This window comes from Vipera ursinii (genome assembly GCF_947247035.1).
Source record: "Vipera ursinii genome assembly, chromosome: 2".
NCBI classification, from domain to species: domain Eukaryota; kingdom Metazoa; phylum Chordata; class Lepidosauria; order Squamata; family Viperidae; genus Vipera; species Vipera ursinii.
The window spans coordinates 6,032,890-6,053,932 of NC_139513.1; the positions used below are offsets into that span (position 1 = coordinate 6,032,890).

Here is a 21,043-nt window from a genome sequence, read left to right on the forward strand (position 1 = left end):
GAGGGAACGGCCCCCACTGCCTTGGCCCTGGCCCAGAGACCTTCCTACCAGAGACCCCTAGATCTGTCCCACTCCTGCCCAGGCCCCCATTGTGTTATATGTTAACTAATGTTAAGAGTTAATAGATTGTTAAATGTTGTGTGAGGTAAACACAGGTACAGGAATACACGCGGGAGCTTTTGACAGCTGTCAAAAGCTGCCGCCAGCGAAAGCGCATGCGCAGCCAGTTGACAGCTCTCCGCTGTCAAACAAGTTCCCCACCATGCATGCGCCACCGCCACGAGGACGCGGAGCTGTCAAAAAACACACCGCAGCTGATTGGCTCCGGAATCCCGGCAGGAGAAGAACAACCGCGGATTGGCCCAGCCGGCCGGCGGCCAGCTATAAAAGAGCTGAAGCTGAGCACCTACTTGTCTGGTACCTCAATAAACCTGTTAGACCTAGCCAGCTGTCTCCGAGTGGTCTGTAAGCCACTTCACCCATAGGCACCCTTGAGGTGAATGATGTAGAGCTGGCCATGCCCACCCAGTAGGCCATACGCACTCTAGCCACACCCACTCAGTAGGCCACACCCACCCTGGCCATACCCACCCGGCCCCTTGAGGGCAACCGCAATGGTGATGCGGCCCTCAATGAAATTGAGTTTGACACCCCTGAGCTAGACAGCCACTTGTCAGAGATGGTGTATGTTGTTCTGCTTGAGCAGGGGGCTGGACTAGACGACCTCCGAGGTCTCTTCCAGCTTTTGAAAAAGTACCTTAGGGGGCAACTTAAAACAGAAACAGCACCGAGCTGACTCGAGCATACCGGAGTAGTTGGCAGTGTGCACTTTTTATTTTTATAGCTTTTTTTTAATTTAAAGAACAAAATACAAAAACAATAGCAATAGTGATGGATACATACATTGTGGAAGAGAAGGAAAAACCGTATCATTAAAAAGAGCTGGAACAAAAAGATAAAAATTATGTTCACACATTACAATTCTATATACAGTGGCAAAGGCAAAAATATAATTTTGTAATTACATTCTCTAGGGTAAAATTATTGAAAACAAATATATTTCTGACACATTTCTGTAGCTATTTTTAAAGCTATATAAATAAGTCCCATGTTTCATTTGCATTTATCCACACAAAGTCTTCATTGTAGATGATGGCCAGTCATATTTTCCCTCTGTTGAGGGAAAAGGGCCATAAATTTATCTTTGCAATATTGCTTAATACTGAGTCAGCCCTGAGCTTATTAGTCTTTGGGACTCTAACATACAGATAGTCCTTGACTTCCATTTCTTTAGTGACCATTCAAAGTTAAAGCAGAACGGGGGAAAAAGTGACTTCTGACCGTTTTTCACAGTTATGACCATTGCACCATCCCCATGGTCACATGATCAAAATTCGGACACTTGGCTCATATTTGCGACGGTTGCAGTGTCCCGGGGTCATGTGATCCCCTTGTGCGACTTTATGCCCAGCAATGGGGAAAGTCATATTGACTTAACAACCTTGTTACTCACTTAACAACTGCAGTGATTCACTTAACAACCGTGACAAGAAGGGTTGTTAAAATGGGGGAAAATTCACTGAACAATTGTCTCGCTTAGCAATGGAAATTTTGGGCTCCATTGTGATCATATGTCGAGGACTGCCTGCACTGGAGTAGCTTGGCATCATACACATTTAATAACTAACATTACTATTATCCTAAGAGGGTTGGAGGGCAGCAAGGGGAAACTGGGGCTGGGCCGACAGGGTAGGGTGAAGGGTGGGAAAGGAGGCAGCAATCAATAATGGTTTGGTATTTGGGTATTTAAGGGATGCGGTGGCTCAGTGTGTTAGGACGCTGAGCTTGTCAATCAGATGGTCGGCAGTTTGGCAGGTCGAATCCCGAGTGCCGTGTAGCAGAGTGAGCACCTGTTACTCGTCCCAGCTTCTGCCAACCTAGCAGTTCGAAAGCACCTAAAAAGGCAAGTAGAAAAATAGGGACCACTATGGTGGGAAGGTAACAGCGTTCCGTGCGCCTTTGGCGTCTAGTCATGCCGGCCACATGACCACGGAGACGTCCTCGGACAAGCACTGGCTCTTCGGCTTTGAAACGGAGATGAGCACCGGCCCCTAGAGTCGGAAACAACTAGCACGCATGTGCGGGGGAAACTTTACCTTTACCTATTTGAGTATTTGCGCAAACAAGGGAAGCAACATCCACGGGATGCAGGCAGCACGTGGAACTACGTCCCCTCGCGTCCGCACAAAACCCTCCCTTCGCAGAACCGGTCCCTGGTGTTCAAAAGCTTGAGGGCCGCTGATCTAGAACAGGGGTCTTCAAACTTGGCCCCGTTTATGACTCATGAACTTCAACTGCCAGCGTGCCTGGCTGAGGAATGCTGGGAGTTGAAGTCCATGAGTCATAAAAGGGCCCGAGTTTGAAGACCCCTGATCTAGAAGGTGAATTTAAAGAGAAAGAATGGGTGGTGAAAGAATCCAGTGTTTTGCTAGGGCGCAGTTCAAAACAGATCACATTTCCATCACTACATATTAAGATTCTTAGGAATCTTGTCAGTTATCAGTGGCTTTCTTTGATTTTTAGGGGGGACGGTGCCCATCACATTTTTCCAATATTTCAGAGGTGCCCCAGCTAGTTCCACAAAATCAGAAGCCGCAGAGGAGGCAAGTGGCAAGAATGAGGCTCCAGAGGCACTAGTGGTTAATTCTGCAGTCGACAAGTGGCAAGAATGAGGCTCCAGAAGCACTAGTGGTTTATTCTGCAGTCGATGACCGATATGACCCCTTTGTCCTTTAAAAGGGGTGGGGAAAGATGGCTGCTTTATGACTTGCGGACTTCAACTCCCAGAATTCCCGAGTCAGCCGTGCCGTATTTTCTTCTTTTCATCTTCCCTTAAAACATGAACGGAATCCACGATGGACTGAGAATCAATGTCTCTACTAGGTAATTGACAGTCAAGTGAAAGTAAATTAATCAAGTAAAAATAGCAAATGGGATGGAAATCATCTACTTCCTCAAACCCACCCCCATCCCCCCCCAAAATAACTTCCCAGATCTAATCCATATATCAAAGGATAAGGTCTGTAAACACAGATAGTTAATTAAATTAGGTCTCCCAGCGGAACTGTATGTTCACAAGAATAAACCTGGAATTAAGTAGAAACTTCCTGACAGTGAGGACAGTTAACCAGTGGAACAGCTTGCCTGCAGAAATCGTGGGCGCTCCATCACTGGAAATTTTTAAAAAGAAGCTAGATAGTCACTTGTCACTTGTGAGATGGTATATGGTATAGGTTCTCTTGCTTGAACAGGGGGCTGGACTAGAAGACCTCCAAGGTCCCTTCCAGTTCTATTCTATTCTAGCTCAAGCGGTTCCTCTTAGCTTGCCAGGCCTTCACCTTAAACCATATATTTACTTCTTCTACCATAACAGCTTTGTGAATACAGCCATCTTGTTTCGATAGCCTCGTTTTGTTTACCACACTGTGCTGAACTCAGCCTACGTTTTGCTACCTGCTAAATATCCAAGAAGTTAAAAAGCTTACAAACATCCAAATACACTTGCAAACATTTCATCAATTCAATTGCAGTCCGAACAGCTCAGCGAGGGCCAGGAAGTTGACATCTTGACATGAACAAAGAGCCATGTGGGAACATTTCCTGTGCTCCCATCTCAATTCACAGGATCGTTTCAGACTGCAGAGAAAACATAGGACAAACAATGGTCAATTCAACACTGCAGAAGGACGTTAAAATGACAGACCTGCAGTGACAAAAAACATCTGCTTTTGTTCCTGAATGAGGACAACCCAGGAGGCCAAGGTCTATCCTGGTGGGTGACTTCAAGCTGGAGTGTGACTCTGAGTAACCAGAATTGACCTTGACTTTCTTCTTGGGATGAGTTGTCCCCCAGCTCAAACTAATATGGGTTTTATTTAGGTGGTGGAATAAAATAAAATGTACCAATAAAGGAGTATATTTGTAGCTCAGGGTTGAAATGTATTTGTAGCTCTGGCTTGGGAATTCTGGGGGATGAGGTCCACACATCTTCAAGTTACTAAGGTTGAAAAATATTGCTTTGAGGGGGGTCCTTGGTGCTCTGAGCTTGCTTGTTTTCTTGCAGACATTTCATTACCTAACTAGGTAACATCATCAGTGCTAGTAAGGAGTCTCATTTGCTGACAGCAAGCTCAGAGAACATCAAGGACCCCTCAAAATAAAATGTTTTGGCTTGACAAGGGGGAGGGAGGTAAAGGAGTTTCCAACTTATGACCAGAATGGAGCCTGCCCGTTATGGTCCTAAGTCATGGTGGTCGTAAAAGAGGTCACCCATGTGACTGACCCAATTTTACAACTTCTTTTTGAGGCAGTCAATTGTTAACCAGGGGCTGGTTTTACTGAAAACTCCAAGTAAATGCTGGTTTTTGACAAAAACATCCCAAAATGTGGTCATGTCTATGGAGATTCTCAGTCATCCAGGTCATGATTATTCTAAAATTGCTTTTTCAGGAGACAACTGGACTTTCTTGTTTTTCTTTGAGGACGTTTCGCTTCTCATCCAGGAAACCTCTTCAGCTCTGAACAGATGGTGGGGAACGGAAGTATCTTTATTCCTTGCAGACAGCTGGTTGTTTGCATTCTTCCAAGTGGCCTCAACAACTCTCTAAAAGACGACAAATGACCAGCTGTCTGCAAGGAGTATAAATCCTTCCATTCCCCACCATCCAGTCAGAGCGGAGGAAGCTCCTTGGATGAGAAGCGAAACGTCTTCAAAAAAAACCAAGAAAGTCCAGTTGCCTCCTGAAAAAGCACCTTTAGGAAAATGCGGTCATGTGGCTGCAGAAAGCTGCAAAAAGTGCTATGGAGAGGTGTGTGTGTGTGTGTGTGTGCGCGCGAGGGGGGGGGAGACGGGCAGCCCTTAGTATTTTGGAAGCTGGTTGTAAGTAGCTCAGAGGAGTTCTGTTGTAAATTCAAAATGGTTGTTCCGCAACTGGTCATTAAGTGGAGGTGTACGTATAGAAAAAGATGAGAAGGCAAAAATGACCAAAATCGACTAAATTAAGGAGATTGAGAAGCCTTTTTTGCCTCTACAGTCACCAGGAACTGAACTTGATTCGATGCCCTCAAATTTATTTAATGGCAATTCGCAGGAGACGGGCAAAGGAGCAGCAGCCAACACACTACACTCGTCTGTTAGTTCTTAAGGCTTCCAAAATGAGCTCTTCAACAATCTGGGGACAGCTCTCCTCCTCCAAGAAGAGGTTGCAGGAGTCCCTGATTGTGGGAGAGAAACTCCTCTCCTTCTCCAGTGCCAGCATTCAGTTCAACCTGGCCAGGACTGGCCAGAGTTTTGCTGCAAAAGGGAGAAAAGCGGGGAAGTTCCCATCTAGTTGTATAATGGGAAGCTTCTGCCCCCTACTGATGAATCACCTCCCTGAAGAGATGAATTCCTGGATATGTTCTTCATCTCTCTACTAGACTTCTCTTTTTCTCTTCTCCTCCATCCCTAAGTACCACCACCATGAAGGATTTTTCCCTCCAGACCAGCCATCTTGCCCCTTCTCCTTCCAGATCTCCTTTCTCAGGGAGACCTTCCATTTTGGGGGTCAAAGTTGCTCCCGGCTCCTTCCCTCATCTCCTCTACTTCAAAGCTGATGGTCCAAACAGACAGAATTGCAGCCAAGTGGTCACAGCAGAGAAGCTGATTGGAGGGACGCCAGTGTATAACCAGCTTGGTCTAGTGGTGAAGGCACCAGGTTAGAAACTAGGAGGCAGTGAGTTCTAGTCCCGCCTTACATATGAAAACAGGCTGGATGAATTTCAGTCAATCACCAGGCAATGGTGAATTCTAGTCCCGCCTTAGGCATGAAAGCCTGCTGGGACTAGTCGCTCTCTCTCTCAACCCAACCCACTTCACAGGATTGTTGTAGTGGAGAAAACAGGAGGAAGAAGAGTACTCTGTCTGTTCCCCACAATGAGTTACTTACAAAAAAATACAAAGTAATTGTCAAGTTTTGAAGCTTGATCTTGCTGGTGTGATAATTCTTGCTTTTCAGTTGCCAATCAAATGCCTACCTGGGGGGTAGGGGGTAGGGAGGGAAAGGAAGGGTTTGGAATACAGACATCAAAGATTCAGAAGCCAGACCGTGAGACTCAAGGACATTGCACCATATGTTTGACCAGACCCAGAGAGACTTTCTCATAACAATATTTTTCTACCTGATTGGGCAACGTGACCTGACCCAGAGGGAGGAGGGAGAATTCCATGCTTTTATTATTGGGCTTGGATTTTGCCAGAGCTGGTTTTACTTTCATGTGTGCCGAAATGATGTACTCAATAAAGTTTTACATTAAGAGACTGGAATTTCTCAAAGGTGTTTGCTCGGTTGTGTTCATCAGTCGGAACCTTGACAGTAATAAAATAATAAAGATGGGATACAAATCTTAACAGACACACCTGCCTGAACGGTTCCAGGCAGCCCATAATATTTTTATAGCAGGCTGAGAAAACTTTGAACCTGGACTGTTCCCTAATCCTACCCGCCTGTCATTCTCACCGACATCTTTGCTTGCATTTTCTCTCAGATACATTTCATCAGCTTGGACTTTGATTCTCGCATGTGAAACACAAAAATATTTGGTAATATTTCTACTCACGAGAAGAGTCATTCTTGGGATCATCCTCTCCTCTCCTGAATTCTAAATTGCAGAAAGAAAAAGAGGAAATGTTAGGAGCAAAGCCCAGGGGAAGACAGTCAGTGATGGGAAGGTGTAAACTTTAATGACCTCACATCAAAAGATGCATATTGCAAAAGCTGGTGCCTTTTAACAAAATCTGTTAATCTGAAAAAGGGTTTCCAAGGTCTGGGGGGAAAAATAGGACTTTAATGATTCTCCAAAAAGAAGACAGATGGGAAGGCCATGAAAAAAAATAGAAAAATTGGGGGGAAAGAGCCTTGGTGGACCAGTGGGCTAATGCCTCCTTAAGTAACACCAGCTGCCTGCAATTAGTGCAGGTTCGCATCCCACCAGGCTCAAGGTTGACTCAGCCTTCCATCCTTCTGAGGTAGGTAAAATGAGGACCCAGATTGTTGGGGGCAATAAGCTGACTTTGTAAAAAAAAAATGCCGCTTGGGAAGGGGCGAAAACCCTAATAAGCAGGCATATACATAGAATGAAGGCTATTGCTAAGAACATTGTGCTTATATTGTAAGCCGCCCTGAGTCTTCGGAGAAGGGCGGGATATAAATGGGATTAAAATAAATAAAAATAAAAAAATAAAAATAAAAAAACAGTTTGTCCATTTTTTTCCAAATGGCTTTGGAGGGAAAAAAAGGAAAAAAAACAGAAACAACCTCCCCCCTGTTTTTCCCCATTTTTTTCTGGGTTTTTTTCCCAGGCCTTCCCATCTCTATTTGGGACTAACCAAATCTCAGGGAGGGGAGGTTATTGCCCTGTTTCCAAAAGGAGGAGCAGGAACAGAGACGGTACCCCTTCTGGATCCAACCAAAAGACATTGCGGACGCAATCAGGAATCAAAGCATGCCAACCTCACACGGCAACAGGTCTACCAAATATGATCAAATCAGTCCCTCTCTTAGGACAGAGAATCCCAGAATCCTGGCTTTGATATAAATGGATCGTGTTAAGATATTTAAATTTAGTAGCTGGAGCAGTGGGGTTGTGCAGTGAGCCAAAACACACAGTTGTTTTCAACATCCAGCTTGAGGATCCAAACAAAACATCAGGTTCATTCTGTTTCTGAAAATCTTACTGTTTATTGGTAATGTCAAAGCAAAATTAACTTTGAGGTTCCCAGACACCAGCTCATAGAATTTAAAAAATAAAACAAACATACATACATATAGACACGGATTAGGGGGTTTTAATTCCTAATCCATGCCTATATGCATGTATATTTGTTTTTATGTATTTCCAGATCCATTCTTCTTTTGGGGAGGCGATATGTCAAGAATGAAACTTTGGCAGCTACTGTACGTGCCTGTTCATTTCGACTTGCCATTTGTTTAGGCATCAAGTATATTTGTTTTTAATTATGTACTGATTGGTTGGAGAGTGCTGGATCCTGCCTGATGCAAACTGCACTGTGATTGGTCGCTGTGGGTGCGGCGGAGGGGGAGTGTCCCTTTTTCCAGCCTTTTTTCTTCTGTGTGCCTTCTGGGCTCTGCGATTTACCTCACGATGCTCCTGTTTGCCTGACTATGTAGTCTGCTGTATATAGGTAAGGTAAAGGTAAAGGTTCCCCCACACATGCGTGCTTGTCATTTCCGACTCTAGGGGCCGGTGCTCATCTCCGTTTCAAAGCCGAAGAGCCAGCGCTTGTCCGAGGACATCTCCGTGGTCATGTGGCCGGCATGACTAGACGCCAAAGGCGCACGGAACGCTGTTACCTTCCCACCGGAGTGGTCCCTATTTTTCTACTTGCATTTTTACGTGCTTTCGAACTGCTAGGTTGGCAGAACCTGGGACGAGTAACAGGCGCTCACTCTGTTACGCGGCACTCAGGATTCGACCCGCCAAACTGCCGACCTTCCGATCGACAAGCGCAGCGTCCTAACCCACTGAGCCACCGCGTCCCTACCTGCTGTATATAGAGATGTTAAATGTATTTATTTATATAAACCTACAAGTTCTTGTCAGTGTCTCTGACTTTATTTGGACAGCTGCTGCACAATTCCCTGACAGGATCACTGGCTTATCAGTGATCAAGGGATCATTCCCCAGGAGGGAAGGGAAATGAAGAAAGCAGCAGCAGAAGCAGCAGCTGGGAGGGGAGGAAGATTTTCACTGAAGCCCTTCTCTTCGAACAAAGCCTTTGAGAGGGACAGAACTGGAATGCCTCTTCCCAACTCAGAAGAAGGCAGGACTGTCCAAACCTTGGACTCAGCTGAACTGAGACTGGAATCCCAGCAAGAGGCTGAGATCTCAGATGCTCTTTAGGTCTTCTGGGAAAACTGGGGAAAAAGGAAGCCCAGAAAAAGAAGAGAAACAGTTTGGTCTAGTGGTTAAGGCACTGGGCTAAAAAGCAGAAGACCAGGCTTGAGATCAAGTCCTGCCTTAGCCATGAAAGCCAGCTAGGTGACCTTGGGCCACTCACATAACCACCTCACAGGGTTATTGTTGCAGAGAAAAAAATAAGAGGAAGGTGTGTTGGATATGTTTACAACCCTGAAAATAATAAAGGCAGGTAATAAATAAATGAATACATAAATAAACAAGCAAGCAGCAAGTAAGCAACAAATTAGCTAACCCCCACAAAGGGAGACACGTGGGAGAAATTGACCCATCTTTCAATCAGCCAGAAAAGGATACTTACTGAGAAATGCCAGGATCCCAGAAATTGCACACACCAAGATAAGGCCAGCCACACTAACAGCGATGATAAGCCCCAGACTGGAACTGGATTCTGGAACTGGATTGAGAGAAATCACAAAATATCTACTTATTGGGGGAAAAGATCTCAAACAGCGAGAAAGATATGGGATCTACCGAGTTAAGAAATGTCAGGTGCCTTTACGTCAGAGGAGACGTCAAAATTTTTAATTCCACACATTCTACAGGCAATTCACTCTGAAGGATAACTTTCTGAAGGCTGAAATGTTGGGAAAAATCTTTCTACCTTTGAAAAGATCATGTTTGCACAAAGACAGCAAGCAGAATCTCCATCTCTCTTTTTTTAAACATATTTATTTTCATTTATTAACAAGAATAAAATTTGTTGTTGTTAATTGCGAAGTCCTGTCCAACCCATCACGACCCCATGGACAACAAGAATAAAATAAAACACAGAAAAAACAAAAGACATCAAACATTAGCAGTGAAAATAAAGAAAATAAATTTGAGGTGTACAAAAAATACGGGAAAAAGAAAAAAAAACCAAATGTCAGATATATCTAACGATGAACATAAAGTAGCCAACATGGCTGGATGCTGAAAGATGAATTTTTTAAAAAACTGATAGGTTTTCCTCTCTTTACACTAAAAAGTCGACAAATACTTATACGTTTTCCCATCCTTATTCAGCAAAATACTATATTATGTAAACAAATATTCCAGATGAGAGAATCTATGTATCTAACAATCAAATCGACCCAACGTCATAATATATATTGAAAAAGAAAGAAAGAAAGCCAATAGGTTAACCCAAACGTTATCCTAATCTTCAAATCCCCATAAACCATCTGAAATTGTATTTAACGCGTAGAAAGTCCACAGATGACTTCCACTCTCTTATAAAGCTGTCTAGTCCATTGCCTAATCAAGGCAGTTAATTCTGCCATCTCTGCTAATTTAGTCAACTTTAAAATTCATTCTTCAACAGTCAGCATCTCTTTTCCTCTCCAATGCTTAGCAAATGCAATCTTTCTGAAGGATTGAAAGGTTTTTTTCCAGCCAACATCTTTGAGAAACACATGGTTGCTTGGCAGATGGACTCTGCTCCACGCTGGGCAGTAGAGTAGAGTATAGAGTATAGAGTATAGAGTATAGAGAGTATAGAGTATAGAAGAGAGGAGAGGAGAGTAGAGGAGAGTAGAAATGAGAATGAGGAATAGAATAGAATAGAATAGAATAGAATAGAATAGAATAGAATAGAATAGAATAGAATAGAATAGAATAGAATAGAATAGAATAGAATAGAATAGAATAGAATAGAATAGAATAGAATAGAATTAGAAATAATAGAAATAGAAATAGAAATGGACCTTGGCTCAAGTAGGAGGACCTATACCATCTCAGACAGGTGATTGTCCAGTCTCTTTTTAAACATTTCTTTGATCAGCTTCCAACCATTGTTTCTCGTCCTGCCCTCTGGTGAACAACCTGACCCCCTCTTCTTTGTGGCAGCCTCTCAGATATTGGAATACAGCTATCGTGTCTTCCCTATTGCTTCTTTTCTTTAGATTGGCCAAACCCAAGTTCCGCAGCCAATCTTCGTACGTTTTGGTCCCCAGGCCTTGGATCATTTTAGTTGCTCTTCTGTGACATGCCATCTGACACGCAACCCTGTGGCTATCAAAGAAGCTGGATAAACTGGTCTGCTCCAAAATGGATTCTGGCAGGAATCAGCTGCCAGGAATTAGAGGGAGTTCTGCGGCAAAGGCTTGAAACCTAATACAGTTCTAGCTAAGTTAATGGAGTTCTAGGCTGCATTAAACACAGGGATAGAATCAAGATCACACGAAGTGTTAATACCACTTTACAATGCCTTGGTAAGGTCACACTTGGAATACTGGATCCAGCCTTGGTCAACACGATGTAAAAAAGATGTTGAGAATCTAGAAATAGTGCAAAGAAGAGCAGCAAAGATGATCAAGGGGCTGGAGGCTAAAACAATTGCTGGAATTGCGTATGTCTAGTTCAGGAGTCTTCAAACATGGCCCTTTTGTGACTTGTGGACTTCACCCAGAATTCCTCAGCCAGGCACGCTGGCTGAGGAATTCTGGGATTTAAAGTCCACAAGTCATAAAAGGGCCACGTTTGAAGTCCCCTGGTCTAGTTTAATGAAGAGGAGGATGAGGGGTGACATGATACCGTAGCAGAAGAGGGAGTGAAGCTATTCTCCAAAGCACCTGAGGGCAAGACAAGAAGCAACAGATGGAAACTGATCAAAGAGAGAAGCAAACTAGAACTAAGAAGAAATTTTATCATGTTTTTGACACCTTGCTAGGTGACTGGTGGTACTTGAATATTGCCATATTCTGAAAGTGGTACAATTCTTGCCCTGTACACCGCCCTGAGTCCTTCGGGAGAAGGGCGGTATAGAAATATTAATAAATTAAATTAAATTAAATTAGTGAAAAGGTTGAAAAGCCCTGGATTAGAAGACCTCCAAGGTCCCTTCGAACTCTACTACTTACTACTACTACTACTACTACTTATTATTATTATTAATAATAATAATAATAATAATAATAATAATAATAATAATAATAATAATAATATACCGGGGGACAGTTTCTCTCCCGTAATCCTCCAGCTGTAAAAAGAGCCCAGCCTTTCCCTTCCTGCAGCCTCTCACCCTTCAGGGCCACGTCCAGAGGTTGCTGCAAGCCATCGTGCTCCACGTGGCACCGATAGCGGCCCCTCTCTTTGGGATCGATCTGGATGCTGAGAGAGTAATAGTAGGTCCCATCTGAGTTGGGGGCCACGGAGCCACGGAGGGTGTCTTGCTCCCAGATCTCCCCGTCCCTCGTCCAGGAGGCATCGATCTCCCTGGGGTAGAAGCCGTGGATTTGACAGACGTGCCTCTCCATACCATCAGCTTCTGCCCTGCTACTCATCGTCACTACTGGAGGAACTGGAAAAAAAGAGGGGGGGTGTTAGAATCAAAATTGAGCCTCCCCGGAAATCAGCTTGACTTGTGCATCGCACGTGCAACCGGAACCAGGAGTCTCCAAATAAATCAAGCTGCTTTGAATAGTTTCTTTCGGCCGTAAAAACAAACATAAAAGCACTTGATTAAATACAGGTAACCCTCGACTTACAACATTTAGTGATTGTTCAAAGTTACAACAGCACAGGTAAAAGCAACTTAGTGTTTCACACTGACGACCGTTGCAGCATCCCCATGGTCACATGATCAGATTCAGATGCTTGGCAACTGACTTGTATTTATGACGGTTGCAGTGTCCAGGGGTCCTATGATCACTCTTTACGACCTTCCGACAAGCAAAGTCAGTGGGGAAGCCATATTCTCCTCACAACCATGTTACTCATTTAACAACTGCTGTGATTCACCTAACAATTATAAGAAGTCGTAAAATGGGGCAAAATTCACTTAACAAATTTCTCGCTTCGCAACAGAAATTTGGGGCTCAATTGTGATTGTAAGTCGAGCTGTATTATTGTTTTCTCTGTTGCCTTGCAAGTACACTGAATGTTTCTGTACCGGAGACAAATTCCTTGTGTGTCTAATCACCTGTGGCCAAATCAAGTATTCAATTTGATTTGATTTGATTTGAATTAACTCTTCTGCTCCTGCTTCCTGTCTGGATTACCTGACAAGATTGACACTACTATTTCCACTTCGAGAGACTGATTTTTTAAAAAAAAAATATATCAGAGAGGGCTAAAAACAAGCGCAGCATCAGGGCTGCAAATGCTCAAGGCAGGACGAGCCTTGGACTTGGTTTACATTTAGATTTAGATTTTACTAGATTTATATACCGCCCTTTTCCTGTAGAACTCAGGGTTAAATAATGACTCTGAACAGACAATCAGAGGAGGCTTCAGCTCGGGAAAGACCTGCAGGGGCAGACGGCCAGCGAAGAGGAGGAGGAACTGACTCCCTGCACTTGATCCGAGAGCACACAGGGCAAAGAAAAGGCAGGAGCAATGGAGGTCAGCCAGACTACTCAGGAGGAGAAGGCCCTGCCCATCTTGATGGGCTGCACTGCGAAGCTGGCTATTTAGGACAGCAGGAATAGGGAGGCATTACTGGGAACGTGTCAGTTTGCTGGCTGTTTGTTTCCTCATTGTGATTCCTGCTTCACTGTGTTTGGAATCATGCCTTGGAGACTCTGAACTTTTCTTGCTAAGTGAGCTTTTGTGTGTGTGTTTAATTTTGGCCTGGTGGATTTAAGTTTGTTTGTTTGAGAAACTTTCACCTATTTATGGACTATTGACCAGTTGCTTTGTGGACTAATCTTGGCTTGCTTGTGGCTGGGCCTATAGGGACAGTTCTGAATATTGGTAAAGGGAATTACTGGGGAACATTAATAAACTCACTAAACCACAGTTACGTGGGTGTGAGTGAGTGGGGCAGCACATCGGCTGACGATTGCCAGCAGAAAACAAGCCAACTGGGTCATCTGGCCTGTTCTTTGCCAGCAAACCTACACAGGAAACACTTGCACCACTTAAGCAGATCCAGCTCCCATACTTTCTCTCTGGCTGTTTCTCCATACCTTCCCTCAAGGATGTCTCCGATCTGTAGTGGTCGTTCTTCTGCAGCCACTCCGTGCAGGTGCTCTCCAGGTAACCTTTGAAACGCTGCTTGATGGCGGTTTCCTTCTCCCACTTCCGCTTGATCCCCTCGGCTTCTTTGACAGCTGCTGTCAAGATGCCGGTCTTCATCTCGCAGCCAAGGAAATCCCGCCCATCATAGCCGTACTGCCAGTGGCCAGTCCTAGTCCCATCTTTCTCTACTTGACAGGAGATCATCATCTGGACGATGTGAAAGCCTAAAAGAAGCATCCCCAAGGTTAGGAAGAAAACCTCTCTAAGAAATCAGAGAAAGCCACTTCCTGCTGGAGCTCCAGATTCTGTGACTGCTGAGACAAGAAAGCAAGAAAGACAAAGATTGCAGGAAGAGATCTTGAAGGGCCGTCGAGGTTGAGACAGAATTTGGGATCCGTAAGACAGATTTGTCACTATAAAGGAACTCCCTATAAACAAGGCTGGGAAATTCCTGATACAATCCAAAATTCCTTAATTAAGACAGAATTTCTTAGACACCCACCTCTCCCGACACTGGAGTGAAGTTGCCTTTCCTGAGATCACTTTTAGATAACTCGAAATTGTGAAGGCAAAAGATCTATATTGTTAGCATTTGTGGATATCTGTTACAGATGTTGAGACTCCAAAAAGTGCAGCGAAGAGCAACAAATATGATCAGGGGACTGGAGGCTAAAACATAGGAGGAATGGTTGCTGGAATTGGATATGTCTAGTTTAATGAAGAGAAGGACGAGGGGCGACATGATAGCAGTGTTCTAATATCTCAGGGGCTGCCACATAGAAGAGGGAGTCAACCCCTTCTCCAAAGCACCTGAGGGCAGGACAAGAAGCAATGGATGGAAATTAATCAAGGACAGAAGCAACCTAGAACTGAGGAGACATTTCCTGACAGCACAATTATCTATATTCTATTCTATTCCGTTCCATTCCATTCCATTCCATTCCATTCCATTCCATTCCATTCCATTCCATTCTCTGTTGTTGCTATGAAAAATATATGGAGGTTCAGGTAGTCTTATGACTGTTATGGTTAGCGACCTCCCCAAAGCTACTTACAATCTGATTCCGCTTTTTTTCAGGCGGCAAGTAGACTTCGTTTTTCTTTGAAGATCTTTCGCTTCTCATCCAAGAAGCTGCTCTCACCGGATGGTGGGGAATGGAGGGACTTATACTTCTTGCAGACTGCTGGCCACTTGCATTCTTTTAGGGACTTGTTCAGGCCACTTGGAGGTTCACCTAGGTGCTCAGGATCACCTGAGAGGTGCAAATGGGCATGGAGCCTTCTTGGAACTGCCTGACAGGACTGTACTGTAGACTGGAGATAGATGATGTTGTATCCCTTCCCCTCTGTTGACCTTTGACATAGATGGCTTTGTTGACCCCTTTCAAACCAGCGGTCCTCTCTGTCCAAAATGTGGACTTTGCTTTCTTGGAAAGACTGGCTTTCGTCTTTTAAACACAGATGGACTGCTGACTCTTGTCCTGATGGGTTTGCTCTCCTCTGCTGTGCCATGTGTTTATGAAGTGGTTGTTTTGTTTTCCCAATGCACAGATCTGCAGCCTTGTATGAAAATAAAGCATCTGCTGGCCTCCTACATTGTCTCCCTAAACCCTCTACTGCTAGTCCTAAACTTACAACAGTTTGTTTAGTGACTGTTCAAAGTTACAACGGCATTGAAAATGTGACCTAGGACCATTTTTCACAGTTATGACCTTTGTAGCATTCCCGTGATCGTGTAATCAAAATTCAGACACTTGGCAACTGGCTCATATTTAGGATGGTTGCTGTGTCCCAAGGTCATGTGACCATCTTTTGCAACCTTTTGGCAAGCAAAGTCAATGGGGGAAAGCCAGATTCACAAGCACTGGGTTACTGTTGTGATTCCTCGCCAGCCAGTGGATCCGGCAGCTGAGTCTGAGGAATCAGATGAGGAAGAGGGGCCTGGAGTGACATTAGAGTCAGAGGAAGGCTCTGTGGAACTCCAAGACTTACAGTCGGACAAGGAGCCTGGCCCCTCTACTCACACTCAGGCTGAGACACAGCTGTGCTGGGAGCCTGAGTTGGACAGTGAAGAACAGTTGGGAAATACCCAGGATGCACAAAAGCGCAGGCAAGAGAAGCGAGTAGGACAGAGGAACGCAATGGGGCAGCTCCAAAGGCAAAGGAGAAGGCATTAGGAAGCCACATCTTGGCTGAATTATTAAAGGGAAGGTGTGTGAGGTTGAGGATCGAGGTTCTGTGGACTGTGTTTGTTTGCCTTGCACATTGACTCAGTCTGTGAGAATAAAAGGGGTTGTTTTTTCTTGCTGTTCCTGCCTGTTTCTTGGAAGAGGGGTTTCTCCTTGTGAGCATAACAAGGACTCACGTAGGCTGGGACAGAACAGTTACTAACTTATAAACTGCAGTGATTCGCTTAACAACTAGGGTAAGAAAGGTAGTAAAATGGGGCAAAACTCACTTAACAAATGTCTCACTTAGCAACAGAAATTTTGGGCTCGATTTCCTTAATTTTCTGCACCCACAAAAAAATTGCATTCCTGATCCTTCTTGGTGAAACTGCCATATTTTCATTTAGATTAGAGCCCACTTGAGTTCTGCAAGAGGAAAAGGCCAGGGCATCAGCAACCAGCTTATTGTGGACCGATTGGTCCGATTTATGAAGAATGCAGGGAGATCCATAAGAAAATGGAGCTTTCCCATCCATCTCTTTTTTTACAGGATAGCACCCACGTCTCTCCCTCTCCTTACTTACCTCCACTTTGGTTATAGCGTTTCTGGAGCATCTGCACGTTCTCCTGAAAGTCTTTCTGGTCTTTTTGCAAAATCCAGGTGTACCTGTTATAGAATGCAGAATCTTCCTTCTCCAGTGTATTTATCCAATCTACTCGAGGATGCAACTTCCCGGTGTGGCTTTCGTAGCGAGTGATGAGCTGATTGTCCACATAACCTTCGGCTGTGAAGGGTGGCAGCCCTGGACAAGCCTCTGTTGCAGAAGAGTAGGTCACACGGATTATGCGAGGGGAGCCTAGGGAGAAATGAGAGCAGGGCGGAGTTAGGAGGGACTGGAGACGGGTTACAGACTGAAGCTCCAGAGGAGTTGCAGCATGAGGTGCAATATGGGACTGTCAGAGCTGCCATCATACGCTTGAGCTTGGCATTCGTGGCTGTCAGCCTGTCATGAAGGATGGAGGGAGAGAGGGGAAAAGTGAAACAGTTGAATGTAGTGTGGGGTGCCAGTCAGAGTCTTCAAAGTCGTTGCCCTGGGAGAATAATGCAAAATCATTGCAAAAACAGTTTACTCAAAAATAATTGTACAATAAGGGGCCAGGGTGAAAAGAATGATTTGCCCTTTCACCTATATTTTCCCCCATGCTCATAGCTTGACAAGGTTGTGGGATGCAAAGGTGGGAGGGATGGTATCTAGGCAACCGAGGCATCTTTCAGAGCTTGGTGCTGATAACGCCAAGATCACTAACGCAGGTGCTCGATGGAGAAGTGGACTTTTCCGGTAACAAGAAAAGTCAAAATAATCTTTTGTCCCATGGGAACCAAGGTCATCAACTGCTCCCAAGACTATGGACTAGGCGTTTCGTAGAAAGCCCACCAAATAATCATATTGGGGAACCTACAAAAAAAGCTTGCGGGTTTGGGGTGGGAGGGATTTGGGGATATATTGTAAAATTTTGTTTTTGTAAAACTCTTTAATAAAAAAAAAAAAGCTTGCCTAGCTTTTGTGGGTGGGACAGTTAACTTTGTATTGGGAAATTGTTGCTTGGGTATCCAGACCTGGTTTCACTTTTGACCATGCCGATATTTTGTAACTAATAAACATGTTCTTTGAGGAATTTGCAAGCCTCGGTATTCTGCTTTATTCATCTCTGTCTCATGGCAGCTGGTTTTGCATCTTCTGTGCCAATGTAAATTTTCAGTAAAGTATTATAGTCTTGGTAAAATCATGTCCCAGAAGTTTCTTTTCCTGGAAATGCCAACTGGATAGTTGACACAGGGGAGGAGAGGAACTGGACAGGGAATGTTAACTGGGAAATTTTGGCACGTGAACTTCAGTTCTGGCTTTGCTATACTGTAGTCCACTTGGCTTTTAGTAACTTTCACTACAAATGGAGTTGAGGGTCTTCCTTTACTAAAAAACCAAGCTGGGGGCAGGTCTGACAGAGACCTTCATTCCACCCAAGTTATACATTTTGAAATAAATATAGTCCGCAATTTACAGACACGATTGGGACCAGATTTTCCATTTGTAAGTTCTTGCAGTCAGGCCCAATTTTATGAGAATTTTTGCAGCATCCATTAAGCAAATCACATGGTTCTTAAGGGAATAACATGATAATTAAACAAATTCAGCTTCCCCAAAAATTCCTGTCAGTTTTTGCCAGGAATCAACTCCCCCCCAAAAAGGAAATCTTGAGGACCCAGATTGTTGGGGGCAATAAGCTGACTTTGTAATAATGCCGCTTGGGGGGGGGCTGAAAGCCCTAATAAGCAGGCATATACATAGAATGAAGGCTACTGCTAAGCACATTAATTTGTGCTTAGATTGTAAGCCGCCCTGAGTCTTCGGAGAAGGGCGGGATATAAATGGGATTAAAATAAAATAAAATAAAAATTTAGTATTGTAATATTATTGCGGCCCTGGGTGCTCTCTGAGCTTGGTTTTTATGTATGTTTCTTTTCCTTTGACGAAGTATGCACTTTTATTTTTGTGGGAGTTTTTTTTTTAAATCATTATTTGAAAAGCGATAAAACACTTTCACTTTAAACAGTGGAACTGTGCAATAGATGAGTGTGGCCTTTTTAGCTCTGCTGCTATATTTAGGAAAGGCGGCAGCAGACAGAAGCCCTGGCATGGACAAATTTCCTGTCCGGTCCTTTTTTTAAAAAATATTTTAAAACATTTAAAGAATTAAATAAATGACTAAACAACCGTTAAAAATAAAAGACATCGTGACTGGAAAGTAAAACGCTGGAAAATCAACCAGGAATTTTCAACCATCATAAATTACGCAATTCATTATTGAGGGGGCACCTTGCTGCTCTCTCTATGCTGGCTGGTTTTCTTGAAACGAAATGAAATGAACCTTTATTGTCAAAGTACAACTATGTGCACATTGAGATTAGCTGAGCCTCCCTTTGTGCTCCCACCCGCCCAACACACAGTGACAACAAACCCTCCATCTTACTACACCATGTGAACCAACTACACCACACACCTGTAGTTGCAGACATTTCATAACCCAGACTAGGAGTAACACCGATGAGGTTACCTAGTTTGGGTCAAGAAAACAAGCCAGCTCAGACAACAGCAAGGACCCCTCATATAATAATAATAATAATAATAAGAATAAGAAGAAGAAGAAGAAGAAGAAGAAGAAGAAGAAGAAGAAGAAGAAGAAGAAGAAGAAGAAGAAGAAGAAGAAGAAGAAGAAGAAGAAGAAGAAGAAGTTGGAAGGGACCTTGGAGGTCATCTAGTCCAACCCCCTGCTCAGGCAGGAAACCCTATACCATTTCAGGCAAATGGCTGTCCAGTCTCTTCTTAAAAACCTCCAGTGTTGGAGCATTCACAGCTTCTGGAGGCAGGTTGTTCCACTGGTTAATTGTTTCTAACTGTCAGGAACTTTCTCCTTAGTTCTAAGTTGCTTCTCTCCTTGACTAGTTTCCATCCGTTGCTTCCTGTCCTGCCTGAGCTATGAATATTCGCCTTTTATTAGTACAATACAATGATTTCATGAATTCAGGGATCCCACCCAAGCAGGTCCGCGCCTTCGGGGATGTCGGGGATGTCGGAGGTGGGGGGGGGGGGCGGTTGCAGGGCAAAAAAGTCAGGAACGGGGCCCTACCACAGGTGGCGCCCAAGATCCTGACCTTTGTTGCTGTTGTTGTTAGTTGCGAAGTCGTGTCCGACCCATAGCGACCCTATGGACAACGTTCCTCCAGGCCTTCCTGTCCTCTACCATCTTCTGGAGTCCATTTAAGCTCACGCCTCCTGCTTCAGTGACTCCATCCAGCCACCTCATTCTCTGTCGTCCCCTTCTTCTATTGCCCTCAACCTTTCCCAGCATGAGGCTCTTCTCTATTGAGTCCTTCCTTCTCATTAGGTGGCCAAAGTATTTGAGTTTTAGCTTCAGGATCTGGCCTTCTAAAGAGCAGTCAGGGTTGATCTCCTCTAGGACTGACCGGTTTGATCGCCTTGCAGTCCAAGGGACTCGCAGGAGTCTTCTCCAGCACCAGAGTTCAAAGGCCTCCATTCTTTGGCGCTCAGCCTTCTTTATGGTCCAACTTTCACTGCCATACATTGCAACTGGGTAGACCATGGCCTTGACTATAGGGACTTTTGTTGGCAGGGTGATGTCTCTGCTTTTTAGTGTGCTGTCTAGATTTGCCATGGCTTTCCTCCCCAGGAGCAAGCGTCTTTTAATTTCTTGGCTACAGTCCCCATCTGCAGTGATCTTGGAGCCCAGGAAAATAAAATCTGTCACTACCTCCATTTCTTCCCCATCTATTTGCCAGGAATTGAGAGGGCCGGATGCCATGATCTTGGTTATCCCCCCCTACCCCCCACCCACCCCTTCCTGACCCAGCTGTCCAAGATAAGCAGCCGCGCCCCTCCAGCTACGCCGCGGGACTCACCGAGGCTGCCTGGCATTAGGCAGGAAGCGGCGGCCCCGAGAAGCCAGAGGAGCCCCCAGCGCGGCCGCATCGCTTCGGCGATCCCGCAGGAGCGGCCGCTTGCCGCAAAAGCCTCCGCGCCTGCGCTTTGCCACCGGGATTCCCAGCTCAGCTGGAAAGCTGGAAAACCCCTCTAATGGAGGAGAGTTTGAAGCTGGGAGGGAGTGTCGAACGTGACGCAATAACGGAGGGGCGTGGCTAGGGTGAGGGGCGGCCGAGCCTGCGCGATATGGGGCTTGGTGGAATCCGGAAGGGGAGGGGGGGTGGTAAAAAAAAAATACCTTGCCCGGAACAGAATGGCTGGCGGGGGGGGGCGGGTTGGGTGGAGAAAGAAATAACACGGTGTCGCTTTCACACGAGACGGGCAAGGCAGGCAGGG

General features: G+C 44.7%; 1 protein-coding gene across 2 annotated transcripts; it reads right to left on the minus strand.

Moving 5' to 3' along the window:
• Window positions 1-812: 812 nt before the first annotated feature.
• On the minus strand, window positions 813-20,814 carry LOC310635927 (class I histocompatibility antigen, F10 alpha chain-like). Of its 2 annotated transcripts, none has more exons than XM_083355319.1 (7): window positions 20,626-20,814; window positions 16,733-17,005; window positions 13,929-14,204; window positions 12,041-12,319; window positions 9,338-9,427; window positions 6,658-6,699; window positions 813-3,696 (listed from the first exon to the last, which is right to left on the minus strand). In XM_083355319.1, exons 1-7 carry the CDS (start codon window positions 20,693-20,695, stop codon window positions 3,692-3,694), a joined length of 1,035 nt encoding a protein of 344 aa, XP_083211445.1. In that variant the 5' UTR covers window positions 20,696-20,814; the 3' UTR covers window positions 813-3,691. The 2 variants fall into 2 exon arrangements, with proteins under 2 accessions (XP_083211445.1, XP_083211444.1); XM_083355318.1 differs by having other exon boundaries at window positions 9,338-9,433.
• Window positions 20,815-21,043: the final 229 nt, after the last annotated feature.